At 52.4% G+C, this 20,423-nt stretch overlaps 3 protein-coding genes across 3 annotated transcripts; 2 read left to right on the top strand and 1 right to left on the bottom strand.

The window, feature by feature from the left end:
- The first annotated feature begins 2,847 nt into the window (after positions 1-2,847).
- Positions 2,848-8,146, top strand: MRPL48 (mitochondrial ribosomal protein L48). Its single transcript, XM_010215652.2, has 6 exons — positions 2,848-2,870; positions 3,767-3,852; positions 4,615-4,787; positions 6,207-6,309; positions 6,766-6,855; positions 7,909-8,146. Exons 3-6 carry the CDS (start codon positions 4,645-4,647, stop codon positions 7,981-7,983), a joined length of 411 nt encoding a protein of 136 aa, XP_010213954.2. The 5' UTR covers positions 2,848-2,870; positions 3,767-3,852; positions 4,615-4,644; the 3' UTR covers positions 7,984-8,146.
- Positions 8,147-10,209: 2,063 nt separating this feature from the next.
- On the bottom strand, positions 10,210-10,470 carry COA4 (cytochrome c oxidase assembly factor 4 homolog). The gene has a single exon (XM_088534933.1). It carries the CDS (start codon positions 10,468-10,470, stop codon positions 10,210-10,212), a length of 261 nt encoding a protein of 86 aa, XP_088391059.1.
- Positions 10,471-11,583: 1,113 nt separating this feature from the next.
- Positions 11,584-20,337, top strand: PAAF1 (proteasomal ATPase associated factor 1). The gene is made up of 12 exons (XM_088534947.1): positions 11,584-11,630; positions 12,043-12,083; positions 12,801-12,904; positions 13,261-13,350; positions 15,157-15,255; positions 15,803-15,953; positions 16,924-17,118; positions 17,282-17,373; positions 18,037-18,152; positions 18,831-18,913; positions 19,289-19,371; positions 20,231-20,337. Exons 1-12 carry the CDS (start codon positions 11,584-11,586, stop codon positions 20,306-20,308), a joined length of 1,179 nt encoding a protein of 392 aa, XP_088391073.1. The 3' UTR covers positions 20,309-20,337.
- Positions 20,338-20,423: the final 86 nt, after the last annotated feature.

Raw genomic sequence — 20,423 nt, forward strand, 5'->3', positions numbered from 1 at the left:
AGGACAACGATGGCCATTGAAAGAGGAGGGGGAGGGAGAATTCCAGTAATATTTTTAGCCATGCAGCTCTGCCCTCAGTCACTTGTCCTGCACAGCCAGAAGATCAAACCCCAGTAGGAATAAAGGGAATGAGGGGGCTGTAGACCCCCTTGCTGAGCCCTGATGGTGCTTGAGGTCATGTAAGAGGGGCTCATCACAGGAATGAACCGCTTTCCACATAGGATTTGCTTTCCACATAGGATTTGCACATGATTCCCTTGTTTCCATGCTCCACAGTAGCCCTTCCTTAAGCATGTTATGTCCTCCAGGGCCTCAAAGTCCACCGGGCCAGAAGTCCAGCTTCCCTGGAAGGGAAGTGTTGGCCCTGGCCTGGCTCAAACTCTGCTCTCATCCCGGCACCTCCTGCGTTATCACCGCTGCCTGGATCAAAGGGCGCTGCAACATCCCTGCCACGTGAACAGGTCTGTGCCCTGCAGCGGGAGAGCCTCTTGTGGGGTCAGACAAGAGGGAGAAGAGCGGAGAAGAGGTAGGTTGGGGTTTGCGCAAAGGAGGTTTTACCACCTCCATGGCTGCCTCCCCTCAGAGCATCCCCTGGCCACGCTAACATGGCCGCCCCGAGGCCGGCCAGGCCACACTCAACATGGCCGTCCCACCGCGCCATGCCGCGCCACACGTAGCCTCTCGGACGGGCCACACTCAGCATGGCCGCCTAACGTGCCGCAGCGCTGCCTCCCCACCCATCAGTTTTGATGGACGTTGAGGAAAGCCAATCAGACTGCGAGAGGGGGGTTGAGGGGTGGGGCGGAACCAGCAGGGTAGGGTGGCACTGGGTGGTGGCGCTGGGTGCGCCGTGCAGAGCTGCCACGTTGCTGCGCTCTTTGGCCGGTGACACCAGTGGCACCTGGTGGGGCACCAGGGGGACAAAGGGGATGGGGACATTGAAGTCCTCCCCGGCAGGCTGCAAGGAAAAGGTTTCCTGCTTCTCCTTGCGTTGCACCACATTGCATTCTTGCATATTTTTTCAGTATTGCACCTCTGGACAACATTGCACATTGTTTCACCAATTTCATCTGTTTCAACCCAAAGGGGCAATCGTGCAGGCTGGAGGTCCCCTCAGCAGTCTCCTCCAGACAGCAGCTTACAAAGGGCCATGCTGTGACCTGCATGCTGGCACAGCGGGCTGGGCAAATCCTGGCTGCTGGCGGTGCCAGCCAGCACGCATCACTGCAGGATCAGCGGATCGCAGCGTGCTGCTGCTTGCAGGCCCCATCTGACCTAGAAGAGCCACTAATTAACCCCACAAATTAACTGCATCGATTTTCATTGTGCCATGGCGCACGCTATTTATTTTAGCAGAGATGATGTAACCCGAAAGTCCTCACATGGCAAACATAGCAGGAAAAATCTCCTCCCCTTCCCCCAGAACATGCCTAGTCAAAAAAAAAAAAAAAAAATCCCTTCCCAAGAAGGTTGGAAAGATTTTTATTTATTTATTTATTTTCTCCCAAGGTCCCTCGCACTTTTTTTTTTTTTTTTTGGATAAAACCGAATGCACCCGAGTTAAGTAAACCGCGGCGTGTCCAAACTGCGTGTTCCCACTGAAACCAAGGGCGTTAGGAGCTGCAGACCCCCCATTCCCGCAGCGACATTCCGCTTCGGAGAGTCGGGGCGGGGTCGGAACGCGGGGCTCGGGCCGCGGGGCGCGGGGGAGCTCCGCGGCGGGTGGCACCGAGGCAGCGCGGGGGGCCGCTTTGCCCGCCGGACGGGGCCGCCATTGTCTCGGGTCGGCATGAGCGCGGCGCTGCGGCAGGTAGCGCGGGGTGCCGATACCGGCACCGGGTCCGGGTTCGGTTCTGCCCTGGGGAGAGAGGAAAGGGGGCCCGATTGGTTCAGGAGCCGGACGGAGCCGCCCCGGTACCAGGGGGAGGAGGTGGAGGGGACAGGCCCGGTTCTGGTACCGGGAGAAGGAGGCGGAGGGCCCAGTACCGTTACCGAGGGGAAGAAAAGGGAGCCAGCCCCGGATACGGGTGTGGAGGGAGGAGGGTCCCGTCCCGTCCCGTCCCGTCCCGTCCCGGGCAAACCCGGTACCGAGGAGAGGAAGATGGACCAGACCCGGTACCGGAGGTAGGAGGGAAAAGAGGGCCAGGCCCGGTACCGAGGGGGACAGATGCCCTTCCCTGTGGGGAGGGTGTTTTGAGATCCCGAGAGGGTCCCAGGAGCTGTTTGAAGGGGTGAGTCCTGGGAAGCACTGGTAAAAACTTCACAAATATTTAATATTAATTAATAATTAAAAATGCTGTTTGTTGGTCCCCGGCAGGTTCTGTGTGCGAAGGCGACAACCTGGCTGAAGCCGGTGGCTGCGCTACCCAGGTGAGTTCCTTCACATCAAACCTGATGCTTAAAATGTAGTGAGGGCTGCTAAAAACCCCTCAGTCAACTCTATGGACTGTGCCACAAAACATACGTGATAAAATAATACTAATTTTTCCAAGGAAAATCAGGGATTAGGTGGCAAAGAAGGAGGGTAGAAATAGCTCCTTTTAAAGTTTTGGGGTGGGAAGAAGTGGAGGAAAATGTCAATTTTAGTTCCTTCACAAAGACCGTTCGGTTTCTTCACCTTTTATTTGATGTCACTGAAATCTTTATCGTGGCTCAAGGAGAGGGTCTCGTCCTGGGTGCGTTAACTGTTTTGCTGGCCGCAAACCCAGGGTGGGATTTGTGTCCCAGGGTGTCTGGGGATGGGAGTCCTCATTCAAGGACACTGGTCATATAGGGGTCTTCCCATACGTGGGGGAAACAGCAAGTTTTAACTACCAACTTTTTTCCCTCTAGAGCAGCAGTTCCCCAAGAAAAGCTCCTGTGTGCTGCAGGTAAGACCTCTTGTGTTTTTAATTCAATGCAAAATGAAATGTTTCTTACTCAAAATGAATATTTTGCATTTAAGTGTCTCTGTTACCTTTTGAATTTTTTTTTTTTAGGGCATGTTTGGGCTGGTTGAATAACCCGGGCCAGTGCCGTCCTACCAGGACCTCTGCTCTGGCCTTTTCTCCTGTTTGCTGCTGTTCTGTCCTCAGCTAAGCAGCTGTTCCGATGGCATTTTGTGCTGTGGAGCACTTTGTCAGCCACTATTCCCTTTATCGCTGCCCAGGAACTGACCTACACCCCGTGAGGCCCCACTTGAACATTTATTGAACTGGTGGGGTCCCCTGGAGCAGTTTAAAATAGAATTTGATTTTGATGTGGAGGCAAAGTGCAACCGAGTGCCTCGGATCCTTGGAGTTCGCTTTCTCTTTGCTGTTCTGAGCTTCATTTATTAAAACAAAGGCCATTCAGGGTTTCCTTGCACCCTGGAGAAGGAAGTATAAATACAAGCTGATACCGTTTTGATTTGGTTTCCTAGCACATGAATATTTGAACAGGGCTGGATTTAAAATTAAGTGGAGCTCAGATCCATCATGATACCATCACGTAAAAGGAGGCAGATGTAGCATTTTATCAGTATACTCACTGTCCACTGGCACTGACAGGTCTGTTTTCTGTTTGTTTGCTTGAGAATTCACCTGGGGAATGAGGTGAATTTAATTTCTTTAATCTCTTCCTCCTTTATTTGTTGCTGGGGCAGAGATTTTGCCTTTGCCCTCTGTGAGCAACTGCTGAGGACAAACCGTTAGGACCCTGCATGGATTCTGAGGTGCTCCCAGCCATCACTGTTTGGAAAACAAGGGATATCCCCATGGAAACATGTTTGCTCTGCTTTCCTTTTCAGATGATGCACGAGTGAGTTGCCACAGACACTACAGATCCCGTCCTACACATGGCATTGGGAGGTTCAAATATCTGCTCCCAAAGGAGGTAGGTATAAGAGCTGCCCTACTTTGGCTCCCTTTCAACTGCTGGAGCTATTTAACATGTTGGAACTATTAATTCCATGGCTGATGAAGCATATTGAGGAGGAATTCAAGCAAAGTGACAAGTTTATTGCTACTTTTCTTCTCTGAGATGGTTCTTTCTCATGAAATGCGCACTGACAGCATGTAGATACCTCCTTGTGTGCTGTACGTTGTTTAATCTTCTAAGTAATTTGTGAGGGAAGAGTCTTCTTTGTGTTGAATTTAACAACCCAGCTTCAAGTTATTGCTGAGTATTGTGAGCAGATCTTCCTTGCCTTTAAACATGTTACATTCCCTGAAATCTCTGAAGAAGACAGTCTTTGAGGAATGGGGAAACAATAACTCACCTTGACAGCTGCCTTGAAGGCAGGAACTGAAATAAAAGCAGTTTTCTGCTGGTTGGTTTCTTCCGGAAGAAATTAATCACGGTGTGCATGTATTTTCTGTGTGACTTCAGTGGTGTCACCATCCAAGAACTGAACTGCTCCATTTCAGAACATCTGTTAAAATAATGTCATCCCCACAAGGGAAAGTGAGCATAGGTGGGCTATGATTTTTCTTTTAACATAGTTCAACAAACCTGTTCTCAGAAGGGAGAACCCTCCCCACTTGAATAATCTTCCATGTTGGGCAAGAGCTCTTTGTTTTTCTTTCCTTTTTATATTTCAAGATGTGTCCAAACCAGATCTGCCTTTTTTAAAAAAATTATTTGCTTGCATTCCAGGCTCCAAAGAAGAGAAGGGATCGAGTGCAGATGAAGGCAATCAACGTGGGGACTGACCATGAGTACGGGGACATCAACATCCAGATGACTTCCTACGACATGTGTCTCGTGGAGCATTTTGCTAGACACGTGCACAGACTCTGCAACCGGCTCTCGATTCGGGTCAATGAGAGGTACAAAGAACCCGGCTCTGTGTTTGATGTCCGTTCTGGAAACTTATTTATGTAGGGCTGGAATAGGATTGTTAAGGCACTGAATGACTAAATCTTAAGGGAAAGAATAGCTGTTACTGTTCATTTTTTTGAGAAAAGGGCACAAGCCTGTGGGTGCTGAGCCTAAAGGTGCAGCCGTGAGTGTTGCAGAGTTTTCCCACTGCTTTTTCTTGCTGTTCATTCACCAAGGCTCTTCCTGAGGATATTGTGGAGAAGGAGCTGCAATCAGTGAGAGAAATAGTGCTCTAGTGAAGTAAAATAGCGGTCTGAAACTATCCAAATGATCTCAGATGTGTGTCTTTAGCTATACCTCTGAGTGTGAACACTGATTCCTGCTTCATGCTTACGAAACCTATCCAAAAAATCCCTTTCTGTACATTCATCCACCTCACTGAACTGTCAGCCTCGGATCTGCAGTCCTGTAGATCAGGAGCCTCTCTGTGAGGCCTTTTGCACCAAACAGCACCAGAAGCTGGGACACATCAGCAACCCTGATGGATCTCGTTCTGGGAAGGGTACTCAGTGACACTCACAAGTTACAGCAACCAACCGTGCTGAACTTGAAGCTTTCACAGAGAAATCCTGCAGCCTGAGACCATTTGTGAATGTCAAACTTCCTTACATGTGTCATGTTTGTGCCCTCTGGGGTTACTCTTTCTGTGTGAAGTTCAGCCTGGGCAGAAAGACACAGTTTGCCCTCTAAGAGGGAAAAATGAGTGAGATAAAATAAGAGAAAAGGGAGTATTTTTGTCCCTCTCTGCGGGTGGAAGAATGGAAGCAAATGAAGCTTGTGCGGTTTGCTCAAAACTGCCCGGGAAATCTCTAGCTGAACCCGAATACCCTGAGTGGGCAAAAGCTTGGTGGTGGATTTAGTGTGCTCTTGATGCTGCGAAAATCAGATGGGGAGGGTGAGCTCTGTGCATTAACACAGATAACAGGAGACCAGACCTCGTGTGTGATCTTAAACCTGTTCAGTTCACCCGGGGAAAATAATGTCTCCCAAGGGGTGTGTTGCAGCAGCGTTTCTCAGCATGTTCCTGACCAGGGGGAAGGTTATAACTGCTGATGAGGATAAATAGCTGATTACAAAATAAGTCATTTCTTTAGCTTCCCAGCCCTCCTTCAACAATAAAGAAATTAAGGTTCTCAGAGCTGCAAGAGGCCTTTGCTGGCAGTAATGCTGCCAACTTCCCCCTTATCTCCTTCCAGTAAAACACCCGGCTTCTGCCAGCGCTTCATTTGCAAGATACATTGTTTGCATAATTAATTCCTCATGAAAACTTAATCTTCTTCCACATTTTCTGCTGTTGCAAGTTGATTCCTTCCTTGTGTTCAAGTCAACCCTCCCCGTCCTGAAAACCTGACCTGTGTTTTCTGCAGCTACGCGATGCCGACCAAGACCAACGAGGTGCTGTTCTTGGAAGAGAGGGGTTCCAAAATGCAGCTGGACGCCGTCCTTACCACCCACCAGAGGGTTGTCCAGGTATGGGCTGGTGTTTGCTGATAATTCTGCTGCTCTTGTGCAGCACTAACTATTTCAAAACCCATTAACCGTAGGAGATAAGTCCCTTGATCAAACATAAGGCATAACCGTGTGTGAATTGACTCTCAGAAAAGTCTAATCAAATTTCTTGCCAAAGGTTACTCTGTTACTCTCAAAGTGGAAGACAGAGAGATGGGCTTCCTGGCTCCTCAATTCCAGCCATGGACTTTATTACCTATTTTATGCAGAATAATAGATGCAAAGAGTAGAAAAGCTGTGTTTAAGGATGAGCGATTGCACAAACATGATCAAAAATAGAAATATCCTCAGTATTTCAAAAGTGCTTAATTAACCATTGAGGTGAATAGGTGTTTCTCCCCCGTGCCTCTTCCCTTCTTGATAGTGTGTTCACTTGCTGTATGCCAAACCTCTGCAGTACTTTGTTTCTGCTTTCAGATCCGCGGTGTGAGTTCGACGTTTGCTCCGATTCTCTTGGAAATTATTCAGAGCAACCAGCCCGAAGGGGTGGATCTGTTAATGAAAGAGGTACGTTGAATTCAATGCCGGGGGAAAAAAAAATAGGAGAAATAGAAAGGAAGCAGTTGTTATGTATGTGATGGATTTGATTTGAAACTACAGAGCTTCTCCCAAGGCTGTCAATGTCTGCTGTTGATTTACAGATATCCTTTGTCTCCCAGAATTGGACCTCAGTCTGCAAAAAAAAATCCCAATATTGATAAGCTGTTTTATTTTACATTTGGAAATGGAAATAAGCACGGCCACCGACGGTACCTTCCCAGCCAATTCCATACATCTCTAGGATGCTGCCTTCCTTTGCTCCTAAAGCTAGGACTCAATCTCCAAATCCCAGGCTCCCGAATCTCCAAATGCTGCTCTCTAGGAGTTTGCTCTGAGGGGTTACGTTTGCCTCCTGCAGAACCCCTTACCTGTTTGCAGAGCTCTAAGGACTCCAGGACTGAGCTTTGCTCCTGGCCCAGGACTGGACTGGGGACAGGGAGATATTTAAATCCTTGTTGTTTTACATTTAGACAAAAAAATCCCCTGTTTATTCAAGGACTAAAAGATTTTGCAGCTGGAAGATGCATTAAAATCAAGTATGAAAATACCATTGGCTCCTCAGTGGCCTTTGAAGACCGTTTAGTTATCTGTAGCTCTGCAAAAACAGAGGTAATACAGGAGAAAGTCTCCTGAGTCCAGTAATCTCCCCTGCTTTGGTCACAGTCTGGTGTTTCTGCCTTAGGGCTGCCATTTCTTTTTAAATTTTGGCTACTGGTTCTTGTCCATTAGAGGTAAAACTGACTCTGTGCCCTCCGCAAAGTCATTGCAGTCTGATGCAGGAAGCCCAAAGGGGAGACCCAGGCTGGTTCCCTAGGACCAGCAACGTGGAAGAGAGGTTAAGGCTTTAGGATGCTCTTAGGAACCTGCTTCCCAACAAACCCCAGGCTTCCCTGGGTTCAGGAAACACTGAAATCTGCTGTTTTTTCCCCTCTTCTGTGGGAAGGTGTTGGTTTTCCTTTGATTTAGCAAAGCACTCGAGGTCATTTCTGATTTACTTGTGTTTTTCCCCTCTCCCTGCAGCACACAGAAGCCGACTTCAAGATCCGCTTAAAGAGCCGACCAGAACTTGAAGAGCTGCTAGCACAAATGAGCTGAGACCAGGCAGGATTATCCATCCGTTGCGGAGCCGTCCCTGGAAAATGGAAATTTCTCCTTCATGGCTGCTTGAGCCTCCCGAAAGTGACTGTGAGCTCTGTACCTACGAGTTTGTTGGAAGAAATTTGCACTGTTATCAGGCATTTTCTTGTAATAAAGACAAATACCTGTCATTATCTGTGCGGTTTGTAGGGGGAATAGGTGGTTCTGCTCGTTTTACTTCTTCCTTTTTGTTTCTGCTTATTTTGCTTTGGGCAGGTGAGGATTTCTGCTAGCTGGAGTCTCCACAAGTTGAGACCTAAATCAGAGGGAGGTCTGTTGCCTTTTGTCAATCTGCAAAGGGGACTTGGGCATTTTTTGAGGACTGTTTCCCCCCAGCCTCAACTGTAAGTGCAGGCTGCTCCTGACACCCCATTCCCTGTCATTGCACCCTGGATTCTCCCAGATGCCGTGGAAGTGTCCGTCCCGCTCCTTCCTTCCAAGGCAGGCTGGAACAAAGCGCTATTCTTGCGGAGCCGCTCGGATTGCAGCTTGGCCAGCTCGAAGGGGGCCCTGGGAGGGTTGAGGGACACTGTCCCTGTGTGGCTGAACAGTCACAGCTGAACAAAAAAAAGCCCCAGAGGCCGGTGACAGCGACACTCCACGGGCTGCCTGTGCAGAACAACTCCCCGACTCGTCTTCCCTTAATTTCTGCCTTTCAAGGCACAAAGGAGGAAATTTTCCCCATTTCTCTTAAGCCAGTCTGCTTTCTGCTGCAGCCATTTGATAAGGGAAAAGCTGCCAGGTTTTCCAAGGATAGATGTTTAGAGGATCAAGGTGGTTTGGGGAATTCCCTGGGACAGAGCAGGAGACGGATGCTCAGGCAGGAAGAGCTAATAAAATTTGGGTCTGGTGCTCCTCAAACACCAGTCTGACCCCAAAATTTACTGATGGGAACACGTCGTATCTTGCCACCGATGCAAGAGTGGAGTTAGGCCGAGGTTGTCCCTCAGGATTGACCTCTCCCCTCATCCTTGCTGTTGGGATGAGTCAGATCTGAGATTTCCAAAAATTCCTTTGCTGATGCTGGGGGGCCGAGCGGGGCTTGTGCTGGCAGTGCTGGGAGGAGGCGGCGCCACGAGGTGCCCTGCGGAGGGGTGCCAAGGATATCGTCACCAAGAAGCAACTCGTGCTGCTTTCCTGCGGGATTTGGGGATGGAAACTCTGCCCCTGGGCCTCGCGTGGGCCAAGTGCTTTGCAGGGAACAGTAGGATGCGGGAGGCTTTGTGCCCCGTGGGAAATTCAAACCGCTTCCCCATTTGGGAACCAGCCAGCAGCAAAAGGGACACAGGGGATGGACAGAGGGCCATCATGGGGGGCTCTCGGGTCCCCATCCTTCCCTGGGCCTCAATAGGGAGGCAGCAGCTCATCCCTGGGCCAGGGGAAAGCCAGGAAGAGCCAGGCCTTGGCGACAGTCCCTCTTGGTTCATTAGACCCAACAGATAATGAGGCTGGTGTTGCTCTCCCTGTTCCCAGCATCCCTCACCCTGGCTTCCTCCACTCTGTTCCTTCCCCCAAACCCATTTTTTTCCCCTTTGCCCGCTCTGATCTCCCCCAGGGCTGCAGCATGACACGAGCAACTCAGGCGGGAGAATCTGGAGCACTGTGTCCAGTTCTGGGACAAGAGGGATGTGGAGCTGCTGGAGAGAGTCCAGCGCAGGGCTATGAGGATGATCAGGGGCCTGGAACATCTGCCCTGTGAGGAGAGGCTGAGGGAGCTGGGCCTGTTCAGCTGGAGAAGAGAAGGCTGAGAGGGGACCTGAGCAGTGTCTAGAAGTACCTCAAGGGAGGCAGTGAGGAGGATGGTGCTGGCCTCTTCTCACTGGTGGCCACCGACAGAACTAGAGGAAATGGCCTGAAACGGAAGCATTCGTTCCACAGAAATTTAAGGAAAAATTTCTTAACAGTGAGAGTGCCAGAGCGCTGGAACAGGCTGCCCAGAGAGGTTGTAGAGTCTCCTTCTCTGGAGATCTTCAAACCCGCTTGGACGCAGTCCTGTGCCACGTGCTCTAGGTGACCCTGCGTGTGCAGGGGGTTGGACTAGATGACCTCGAGAGGTCCCTTCCAATCTTTATGATTCTATGAGAAGTGGCACCGCCCAATTTAACACCTTGGCCCGAAGGAAGCGCAGGCAGCCCCGCAGCACCCCGCGCTCCTCGCTGGGCGGCACGGAGGGGCCAAGCCAGTCTAGGTGCCGGTGCCGTGGGTGCTGTGCGGCTCCTGCGCCCGCCGCCGCTGCTCGTGCTGGGCCATGCAGTCGCGCAGCGCGTGCACGAGCGCCTGGCAGCGGCGCCAGTCGCGCTGCGCGGCCATGCACTCCTGCAGCGCGCCGTGCTGCGCCGCGCAGCCCGTCCGCGCCACCATGGCGTCCACCGGGTCCTCCTCCTCCTCCTCCTCCTTTTGCTGGGGGCGGCTCCAGCGGTGCCCGGGGTGCCCAGGTCCTGCCATCCCCTCTGGGTCCGGATCCGGAGCTGGAGGGAGACAGGAAGGGGTCAGGCACCCCCATCCCTGCGTACCCGCTGTCCCATGGGTGCTCAGCCCCTTCCCACCCCCCTAAGGCCCCCAGCACCCCCCAACCTCCAGGTACCCCCTGCCCCCTCCTGCCTTCCCCCAGTGCCATGCACAGCCCCCCATGGGTGCCCAGCCCCCCTCAAGCCCTCTATAAGTCCCCATCCCCACATAGTTCCCCTATGGGTGCTCCCCAAGCCCCCTATGAGTCCCCACCTCCCCACAGACCCTCTATGCGTGTCCATCCCCTCCCCAACGACCCCCTCCATAGACCCCCTATGGGTGCCCATCCCCCCTTCATAGCCCCCCCCCATAGACCCCCTATGGGTGCCCATCCCCCTTCATAGACCCCCCCCCCTTACTCCCCCCATAGACCCCCTATGGGTGCCCATCCCCCTCCATAGACCCCCCCCCTTGCTCCCCCCACAGACCCCCATGGGTGCCCATCCCCCCTCCATAGACCCCCCCCCCCCCCATAGGATCTCCTATGGGTGCCCATCCCCTCTCCACAGGCCGCGCCCCATAGACCCCCATGGGTGCCCCCGAGACCCCCCATAAGTCCCCATTCCCCCCACAGACCCCCTATGGGCACCCATCCCCTCACGCTAGACCCCCCATGGGTGCTCAGCCCCCACTGTGCCCATCCCCTCACCATGGCTGCCCGGCTCCCCCTATAGCTGTACCTATGGGTGCCCATCCCCCCCCGACGTAGGCGCCCAGTCCCCAAGGTGCCCATCGCACCCATGGGTGCCCTCCCCTCCCCATGGGTGCTCAGCCATCCCATAGGCCCCTACATGGGTGCCCAGTCCCCCCACAGACCTCCTATGGGTGCCCAGTCACCCCCTATAGGTGCCCTCTCCCCTGCCCCGCACCCACCGCGGCCTCGAGCGCTCTCCGGCCGCGCGCGGCCCCTTTAAGGCTCCTTCCGCGCGGGGGAGCCCTGGGGGCGGGGCTTAGCCGCGGCGGGCGCCGCTCATTGGACGACGCTCCCTCGTTTGCCTCCCTCCCTACTTCCGCCCTCTGCGCCGCGGGGGCTGTTGGGAAGGCGGCGCTATGGCGGCCACACTGCGTATCCAGAGCGACTGGAGCCGCGCGCTGAGGTGAGAGCGGCCGTCCCTGTGGCCGCTTCGTGCCCGTTCGTGGCCGCTTCGTGCCCGTTCGTGGCCGCTTCGTGCCCGTTCGTGGCCGCTTCGTGCCCGTTCGTGGCCGCTTCGTGCCCGTTCGTGGCCGCTTCGTGCCCGTTCGTGGCCGCTTCGTGCCCGTTCGTGGCCGCTTCGTGCCCGTTCGTGGCCGCTTCGTGCCCGTTCGTGGCCGCTTCGTGCCCGTTCGTGGCCGCTTCGTGCCCGTTCGTGGCCGCTTCGTGCCCGTTCGTGGCCGCTTCGTGCCCGTTCGTGGCCGCTTCGTGCCCGTTCGTGGCCGCTTCGTGCCCGTTCGTGGCCGCTTCGTGCCCGTTCGTGCCCGTTCGTGCCCGTTCGTGGCCCCCCGCGCTCACCGCGCACCTTCTCCCCGCAGGAAGGACGAGGGTGAGGCCTGGCTGAGCTGCCGCAGCCCTGGTGAGGCCCTGGGGAGTGCTGAGGGTTGAGGAACCACCCCAGGGTGGAGGAGAGAGATCCCAGGGGGGCTTGGAGGAGCCTTGAGGGTGCCCTGGGGGTCTGGGGGGACCCCGGGTAGGGGGTGAAGCTGGGGGGGGCTCTTCGGGGATCCCTGTGCGGTTTAGGGGAGCCCTCGGGGTTCTGTGCTTATTTATTTACTTATTTGGAGAGTCTTGGGGGGTTTAGGGGAGCTCTGGGGGGTTTGGGGGAGCGCTGAGGGTTTGGGGGAACCTTGGGGCCAACTGGAGGCCTGAGCTGGGGTCCCCATGCTGGAGTGGGTAGAGGGGGTCATTTGGGGGGATCTTTGGAGGGTGGGGGGGCTCATGGGGACTGAAGGGTAGTTTTGGGGGGGTCTTGGGGCAGGGTGGCCCCAAATCAGGGGCAGAGCTGGGAAGTCCTGAAGGGCTGAGGGGGCTCTGGGGACCTGGGAGCTCAAGCGGGGAGGCCCTTGGGGAGCCCAGGGACTAGGGAGTGGGGTGGGGAGCTCTGAAGATTGTGGGGAGCACGGGGGGACTCCTGGAAAAACCTCGGAGCTGGTTCCGCCTTTTGGCAGGGTGGAAGCAGCGGCCCTTGGGGGCACAGTGGAAAGCAAGGAAGGTTACGGATCCGGGGGGAAACTCGGAAGAACCGAGGGAGATGCGGGATCGGGGGGAGGGCTCACGGGTGCCGTTCCCACAGGGAAGCCCACGCTCTACGGCAGCCTGACACGGCGCGGGCTCAGCGCCGAGGGGCTCCCCGACATCGCCGCCTCCGAGGGCTTCGTGGTCAGCAGCGTCACCAAGGTGCTGGACGGGGGGACGGCTGGGTCACCCGGGGCTGGAACTGGGGCAGAAAGAGCCTTTCTGAGCCCCCTCATCCCTGGGGCTGCTCTGCTCTGTAGCAGGACGACTTTATTTTATCCTGCCTTGGCAGGAAGCTCAGCAAACCTGAGAACTCCTCCTGACGGTTCTCACAGAAATAATTTTCCATCCTTAGTCTGGCAAGTAGTTGAATGCAAAACAAGCCCTCAGGGAACGCTGCCTGTGCCCCTTTTTGAGTATATTTATATGAAAAAAAAATATTTTAAACTTGGCTGTTTTGTTAGAGCTCATAACACTTCTGTTTCTGCCCTTTTTCCCCCCATTTTTTCCTCCTCCAGAAAAGCATTCTTGTTTCTTGTCCGCATGAAAATGTGTCCACGAAGTTCTTGGCGCCGTACACGACCTTTAGCAGGATTCATCAGAAAAGCGTAAGTGACTCTGCGGACTGCAAGCGACTGAACTCTCACAGCACGTCCTGTGGCTCTGGGCACGTTTAAATAAATGCCCTTGTGGGATGGTTTCCTACAGAAACTTGGTAACAAACCATTTCAGACCTTAAAAACTTGGGAAATGGCTAGAATTAAGTGGCTGCTGGTATGTTCTTGTTTTTTGGTGGATCTTTGAGGGCTCGGAGCGTCCCGTCACCCTGTAGAACCCTTTCCCAGACCTTTCCTCTTCTACTCACTTAGTTCTTAGCTCTCTTCTTTCACAAGCCATTGGGTTTCTGCTCACTTCAGACTAGCAACAGATCCCACTCTAAAGGAGTAAAATGAGTTAATGGGAGGAAAATACAAAAATTAGTAGCTCCAGGTGTCAGGTTCTTCATCTCTGACTGATTCAGATTTGTGTCAGGCTTGTAGGGGCTGTTATCTGATATTTTCCATGTGACTGTGGCACCGAGTTTTGTGCTCAGAGGGGCCTCTGTGTCCATCGAGGAAGCTCAGAGCTGTGTAAATCAAAGTGTGTTTTGACATGTCTTTCCAGCCACTCCAAGGGCAAACGAGGCCACATTTTGGCTTCCTGCTTCCATATCCCTATAGAAGGTTTGTGGATGTGTTGCACATCCTTGTGTGCTTTTTTTTTTTCCTCCTTCCTTTTATTCCTGCATAAATATCCTGCAGTCTCTGATTTTTTTTTTTATTATTATTATTTTATTTTTTATATTTTTGCTTGCTAGGGAGCAAGTTACCATGGAGAGGCTTGGTGGTTGTGTAAAATAACACTGAAGCTTTCTCGCATGATCAAGATAAAAATGAATGTCCTTAAGGGCTGCTGTCATGGCTAAACAGCCACCTTAATACATAAATACATAAAATTAAAAAAATAGGAAAAATAAAAAAAACCCCACAAATATCCATGTCACAAGTGTCTCAGTCACTCAGTTCTGTTTTCTCGTTCAAGGCTAGAATACACCTCTTAAATCATTCCACTCAAAGCTGAAATGCTGGTGCTTTTTGGCAGCAAAAATGTCTCGTGTCATGGGAAAGGTGACATTTTTCCTAAGTTCCCTATCTCCTCTCGTCCAAAACATCCCCTGGCTCGGATTTATAGGTACCAGAAAAATCCAGATTTCTGCCTCACCTGGAGCAAACCTGGAAGACACAATCTCTGTGCAGGCTTCTGGCTCAGCATCACCTTCCTCCCTGCTTTGCAGAGCTCTGCAGAGCCACAGGCAGGGAATAACAATTTCTCTGGAATAAAAAATTCTCTGGAAATTGTTATTCACAGCGGTGGTAACTGCAAGAAGTCCTGGCTGCTGCTTCCAGGTTCCTGTCACCCTGTGCTCGTCCGAGCTCTGGCTGCAGATCAGCAGCTTGTTCTTCGAGGAGGAATTCTGCATCTGTGGGAAGGGATGAACTGAGCAGATTTTATCTTTATGCTGTCCTTTTCCTCTGGAAAAAGCCTGATGCTCGGGAGCTGCTTTCCTAGGGGAAGAGAGAGGTGGGGGGATTCATGAAGGCTTAATTAATATCTCATAAGATGTGTATTTTTTGAGGACTTAACTGAGGGAATCCAGAAAGTCCTTGCTATAAGGAAAGTACATTATCCTCCAGAAATCACTTAGCTGGGAATGTGGAAGCTCCTGCAGGTATTCCAGCAAATCCAGCAGTGTATCCAAGGAGATACACGGATTGATGAACTTGAGCAGAACTCCACAGGGGGAAGCCCTGCTAAGAACAGAAGCATCTGCACAGAGGCCAGATAACCCTGTCCTGTGTTTTATTTCCCTGCAGATCACGTGCCTTGATATTTCCAGCGGCGGAGGGCTCGGGGTGTCCACCAGCACGGACGGCACCATGAAAATCTGGCAGGCTGCAAACGGAGAAATAAGGGTAAGGGCACATCTGGCTTGGGAGGTTTTGGTCAGACTGTCTGCATGCTGTGAGCCAGGGCGGGCAGGGATTTTTTTTAAATTGAAAATCTAATGAAATTTTGGCTTTTTGGAGATTTAAAATTTCCATCTGTTGGCAAGCGCAGTTTCCCCGAGGGAAAGGATGTTGAGCAGTCTGGGGAGGAGGCCCAGGGTGAAAACATGAGAGGATGGTTAGGAAGGATGGCTGGAACCTCCTGACCTGTGTGGAACAAGCCAGGAGTTTATCCTGTGCAGGGAAATGGAGAGGAAAATGGCACTTGCCCATGTTAAATTAACCACATTGTGGGTGGCCACTGCTTTCCCAGTTAGGCTCTTTCTTTTGGAGCTGGACCTGCCTCCTGCTTGCTCGGAGGATGCTGAGGGTATTTAACCTGCCCTTAGAGAGGGACGTGATGCTCTTTGCCATGTAATTAGTCATTCAGATGTCAAAGCAGGGCCCAGCTCAAAACTTGCTCGCCGTGAGGATGATAACCGTGGAACTAGCACGTAGTTCTTTGTTTTTCCAGAGACTTTTGGAAGGCCATGTGTATGATGTGAATTGTTGCAGGTTTTTCCCATCGGGCCTCGTGGTTCTCAGCGGGGGAATGGACGCCCAGCTAAAGATCTGGTCGGCAGAAGATGCCAGCTGTGTGGTCACCTTCAAAGGTCACAAAGGAGGTACTTTAAAGTGTTGTAGCCTTTAAAGTGTTTTACCTGCTGTGTATAACTGTGCTCGCTGGGCTTGCTTTGGAGCCTCTCCCGCTCGTGCCCGGATCATCTTGTTGACCTTGAGCAGCTCCAGGGCCTCTCTTGTCTTTCCTGATCAGAAAAACATATAGCTTATTAGCTCCGAGGCTACTTAAATGAATCATCTTGAAGGAGGGCTTGGAAGGAGCTCGTCCCCCTGACCAGCCTCTTGCTTCCCTGTCTCACAAGGTGCTTTTGAAAAGCACTCATAAGTGCAAACCCTGTGGCTGTGCAAAACCAAACTCACCCCCGGGCTTGCACTGACCCTGTGGTTGTCTTAACGTGCATGGGTGCAAAAAATGCCAGGTGCCCTTGCCACAAATGTCCCCTGCACAGAGGGGCAGGCAGCGTAACGGGGCTGTGCTCGGGGCTCGCGCTGGCTCCCCGTGGCCCTGGCGTTGGTTTCATCCGTCTGCCCAAGCCCAGGCCAAACGGAGCAGCCAGCACGTAGCTGCATTTGGGCTTTGCTTGGACTTACTTCAGACTTGTCCTCTCATTTGAACTCGTGCTTAATTACTGCTTCTGTCTGGAGGATGTTAATTATATCTTCAGACTTGGGCTGTTCCTGCGGATGCTGCGTCGTTTTTCAGATCTAGCCACAGTTGCCCGTAGTGAAATGAAGTAGTTGGGAGATGTCAGTGTGTGCTGGGGCTGCTCTCCTGCTGTTATGTAGCTGGATAACGTGGATGTTACTTGTCCCTGGGCTTATGCAGAGCTGGAAGTGTCCCAGGAGGGTTGGGCCAGGCTCTTCTCTTCCCAAATTAGAGGTTAATCAAGGAGGTAGAAACTCAGTGGCACCTATGGGAGGTGTCTTCTGAGGTGAGGATGTGTGAGAGCCTCTTCTCGACCTTGTCATCGTTGCCCTCCCCACGCTCTGAGCGCGTCCTCTGCTTCCTTGCAGGAATTTTGGACACGGCCATCGTGGACCGGGGCAGGAACGTCCTCTCCTGCTCCAGGGATGGCACCGCGCGCCTCTGGGACTGCGGCAAGTCGGCCTGTCTGGGCGTCATCGCCGACTGCGGCGCTGCCCTCAACGGCGTCGCCGTGGGCGCTGCCGACGACTCCCTCAACCTGGGCACGCCGGAAAACGCTCCCAGTAAGAAACTTCCTCTTCATTCTTCCCCCTGCCTCGGGGTGTCCCGCAGGAGGGATCCCAGCTGTTGGACTCGGGTGCAGACCTTGATACTGTCAGTTGGGCTGCTCTTCCCTGCTGGGATTCGCTGTTGTCCTGCTGGAATTCACTCTTGTCCTCTTGCCAGGTGAACGGGAGGTCGGGACGGAAGGGAAGATCCTGCTGTTGGCCCGCGAGGACAAGAAGCTCCAGGGAGTGGGACTGCAGAGCAGGCAGCCGGTAAGGCCCGTGCAGCAGCTCCTCCCTTTGCAGCCCCATATCCACGTCCTGGTGCAGAGCAGCAGGCCGGGGAGTCGGATTAGACCGACCTGGCTAATCCAGGCCCACGTAAGGCTATGGAAGCAGTGGCCAGTAGGTGTCCTGGTGCTGCAGGAGCTGCAGGTCTGCTCTGCAGAGCTGCTGCTTCCGTCCTGCCGCGCAGCCAGCTGGGGGACAGGAGCTCCTGCCGTAAAATGACTCGCTGGGGTGTTTGGGGGAGAGTGACAACTGCTCAGGGAGGTGGCAGAACCTCAGCTGGGGAAAACTGCTGCTCCTTGTAACAAACCCAGCCAGTTACACGGGTCCTTCTCCCTCTTCTGTGGTGTCTGGAGACTCGTGTGAGCTCAGATTGCCCTGCCGGTCACCACGGGATGTGTCTCTCCCCAGAGGAGAGCCAGGGGATTCCTGGATTGTGCCGGCAGTGCTGGCTTGGCAGGAATGATCCTGGAGCACGAGGGCTGTTAACCTGGCTCCGGGTTTGCCACTTGGTGCCCTGATTCATGGAAATGGCTCTAAGGACTAATTTAAATAAATTATTGTCCCTTTCCCTTGGCCTCTGGTGGCTCCTTTGTCCTGATCCGTGAACCTGATACCTGACATTTCTGCTTGTTTCTCTATTCCCAGGTGTTTCTCTTTGTTGGATCTGATGCGTTCAACTGCTGCACGTTCCTCTCGAGTACCTATGTCCTGGCTGGGACTCAGGATGGGAACATCTATCAGCTGGACATGAGAAACACAAAGTGAGTGCCCGAGGCTGGGAGCGCTTAACCTGGGGCTCCTTGCTGGGTTTGGGGGTCCCATGGGGCTGCTTGCAAAGTTCTCCCTAAAGCACTATGGATTCTGTGCCAGTTCCAAGTGAATAACTCTTCAGGCTTGACTTGTGACCAGGAGGGCTGCTGACATAGCCTCACCTTTCATGTTATTATTTTTTCAATATATATTTATTCATAAAGTGTATAATATTATGCACAGGCCCTTGCTGTCCTCCTCTATATAACTTGAGAGTTTCTGTAGGCTCTTGCCCTTTAGAGTGACTGAGCAGTTGCTGAGGGCAGAAGCCAGGTCTAACTTGGGTTTTAGTTTTAAATCTAGTGCCCCAAGGCGAGGGGGATCCAGCTGGTGCCTTTGCATGCTGCCAAACAGGCTTGTGTAAAGCCTGGAAAAGGTCTTTCCCGTTGGATAAGCTTCAGACTAATGCCTGTGTTTTGGTAGGGGCTAATCCTGTCTGTGATTCTGTGTGAAACCAGTGCTGACTCGTGTCTGCTCCTAGGGACAGACCGATCACCAGCCAGGGACCGTGTTCCCATGCCTGACACATTCTCCTTAGGCAGTTTTTAGCCCCAAACTTGTGATTCTTTTCTCCCTTCTCACACATTGCCACCATGACGCTTTTCTCTCCTTTTTCCTCCTTTTCCTAGTGCTCCAATCCAGGTCATTCACAGATCCGGGGCACCGGTGCTTTCCCTGCTCCCTTACCAAGATGGATTTATTGCCAGCCAAGGTAACTCTCAAGTACTTTCCTGCTCTTTTGTTTCTTGCCTGCTTTTTTATACAAGATGCGTTCGGCTGCGCAGGCAATTAAAGGGCACAACAGAGTGCCCATGGCAAAAAAGGAAAAAAAAAAGAGTGACACGAAGTTGTATCACATGTTTTTACATTGATTCTCCCCCAAAATAGGGCCTTCAAGGTGCATCCCACCTTCTTGTTGTCTCTCTGGTATCCCCACAGCTCCCCCTTTCCCAAGGGCTCCATAGCCTCCGAACAGGCAGTTTTTGTAAAGAGCTTTACAAAATTTGACTTAATTGCTTTTGTAAAGAGGCCGTGACTTGTTCTGCTCCTCTGCCCATGCTCCTTCCCTGCTCCTCTGCTTCCGTAGGAGACGGAACCTGCTTCCTCGTCCAGCAAGACCTCGACTACGTCGTGGATCTCACCGAAGCCGACTGCGACCCCGTGTACAAGGTAAGGAACGTCGGAAGGACGTTGGAGGACGTCGGAAAACGAGGCCGGGTATGGGCAGAACCGGCGCATTCACAGTGTTCACTTGTAAGCTTATTTTTCCCAATGGAATAATCTTAATATTTTGCATTAAAAAAAAAAATCCTTTTGGCATCTCTGCAGTGTGTAATCTCCCTTGTGCAGGGGTAAAGCTGCAGCAGCCGAGTAGCTTGATAGCAGATCTGGCAAAGACCAGAATTAATCTGTGCTTAGACCATCCTCTGGGTAACAACAGCAGAGAGCAGAAAACAGTTTTGTGGCTTTTCAGAAACTCTGAACACACAGAGACCTATGAAAAGCTGGGGAAAATCAGCTCTTGTTTTTAACCAGCCCCACAGTGCAGCTCTCAGCCAACACGAACGCCTCAGCCTCAGGGCAAGGCTCGGTGTTAACACTGAGCTTCCAGAATAGTGATATGCAAGCAAATATTTAAAATATTTGCTCAAATATTTAAGAGAAACCCTCTGTTCTGTGCACACTTATCTGCCCGTCTTTGAGAGCACAGTGAATACTTGAACCATCCTTTAAAACTTGCTAACTTGGGGGAAAACTAGTGAATTCTTAGGAGATGCTGCTCCCTCTGGAGGAGAGAAATCCACAAAGTTTCTGATCTCTAAGTTTGTCTTAAGGCCCAGGCTCAGTTTGATGCTGCCACATTGTAATTTATGGAAGTGGTTTATTGCGAGAGGGAAGTTTTAGGACCCTCATGGCTTCTCCAGACCCGGAGGTTTTCCTCGGAGAAACTGCAAGGGTGTTTCCTTTCTTAAAAACAGCCACAGGACGGCGAACGTGCTTCAACACTCTGTAATTTCCCCCCTTTTAGGTGGCTTCCTGGGAAAAGCAGATTTACACGTGCTGCCGCGACGGCGTCGTGAGGAGGTACCAACTCTCCGACCTTTAAAAACCTGGATCGGCCGAATATCCGAGAGGCGCCGCCGCGTGATGCTTCCACGCTCGTTTTCCCACACAACTTGTTTGAGAGGCGCCTGTAGAAACATCCAAATGTAGCGTAAGGA

This window comes from Tinamus guttatus, unplaced genomic scaffold, assembly GCF_059628265.1.
Source record: "Tinamus guttatus ecotype Peru unplaced genomic scaffold, ASM5962826v1 Tinamus_guttatus_pri_ptg000602l, whole genome shotgun sequence".
In the NCBI taxonomy this organism is placed as follows: domain Eukaryota; kingdom Metazoa; phylum Chordata; class Aves; order Tinamiformes; family Tinamidae; genus Tinamus; species Tinamus guttatus.

What these genes read in the sequence shown, in the direction of transcription:
- MRPL48 (XM_010215652.2), top strand. Translation starts at nt 4,645, where the DNA reads ATGAAGGCAATCAACGTGGGGACTGACCATGAGTACGGGGACATCAAC. An exon ending in TCGATTCGGGTCAATGAGAG is followed by an intron (nt 4,788 to 6,206) that starts GTACAAAGAACC and finishes TGTTTTCTGCAG; the next exon opens with CTACGCGATGCCGACCAAGA. An exon ending in TGGATCTGTTAATGAAAGAG is followed by an intron (nt 6,856 to 7,908) that starts GTACGTTGAATT and finishes CTCTCCCTGCAG; the next exon opens with CACACAGAAGCCGACTTCAA.
- COA4 (XM_088534933.1), bottom strand. Translation starts at nt 10,470, where the DNA reads ATGGCAGGACCTGGGCACCCCGGGCACCGCTGGAGCCGCCCCCAGCAA.
- PAAF1 (XM_088534947.1), top strand. Translation starts at nt 11,584, where the DNA reads ATGGCGGCCACACTGCGTATCCAGAGCGACTGGAGCCGCGCGCTGAG. An exon ending in GACTGGAGCCGCGCGCTGAG is followed by an intron (nt 11,631 to 12,042) that starts GTGAGAGCGGCC and finishes TTCTCCCCGCAG; the next exon opens with GAAGGACGAGGGTGAGGCCT. An exon ending in CTTCAAAGGTCACAAAGGAG is followed by an intron (nt 15,954 to 16,923) that starts GTACTTTAAAGT and finishes GCTTCCTTGCAG; the next exon opens with GAATTTTGGACACGGCCATC.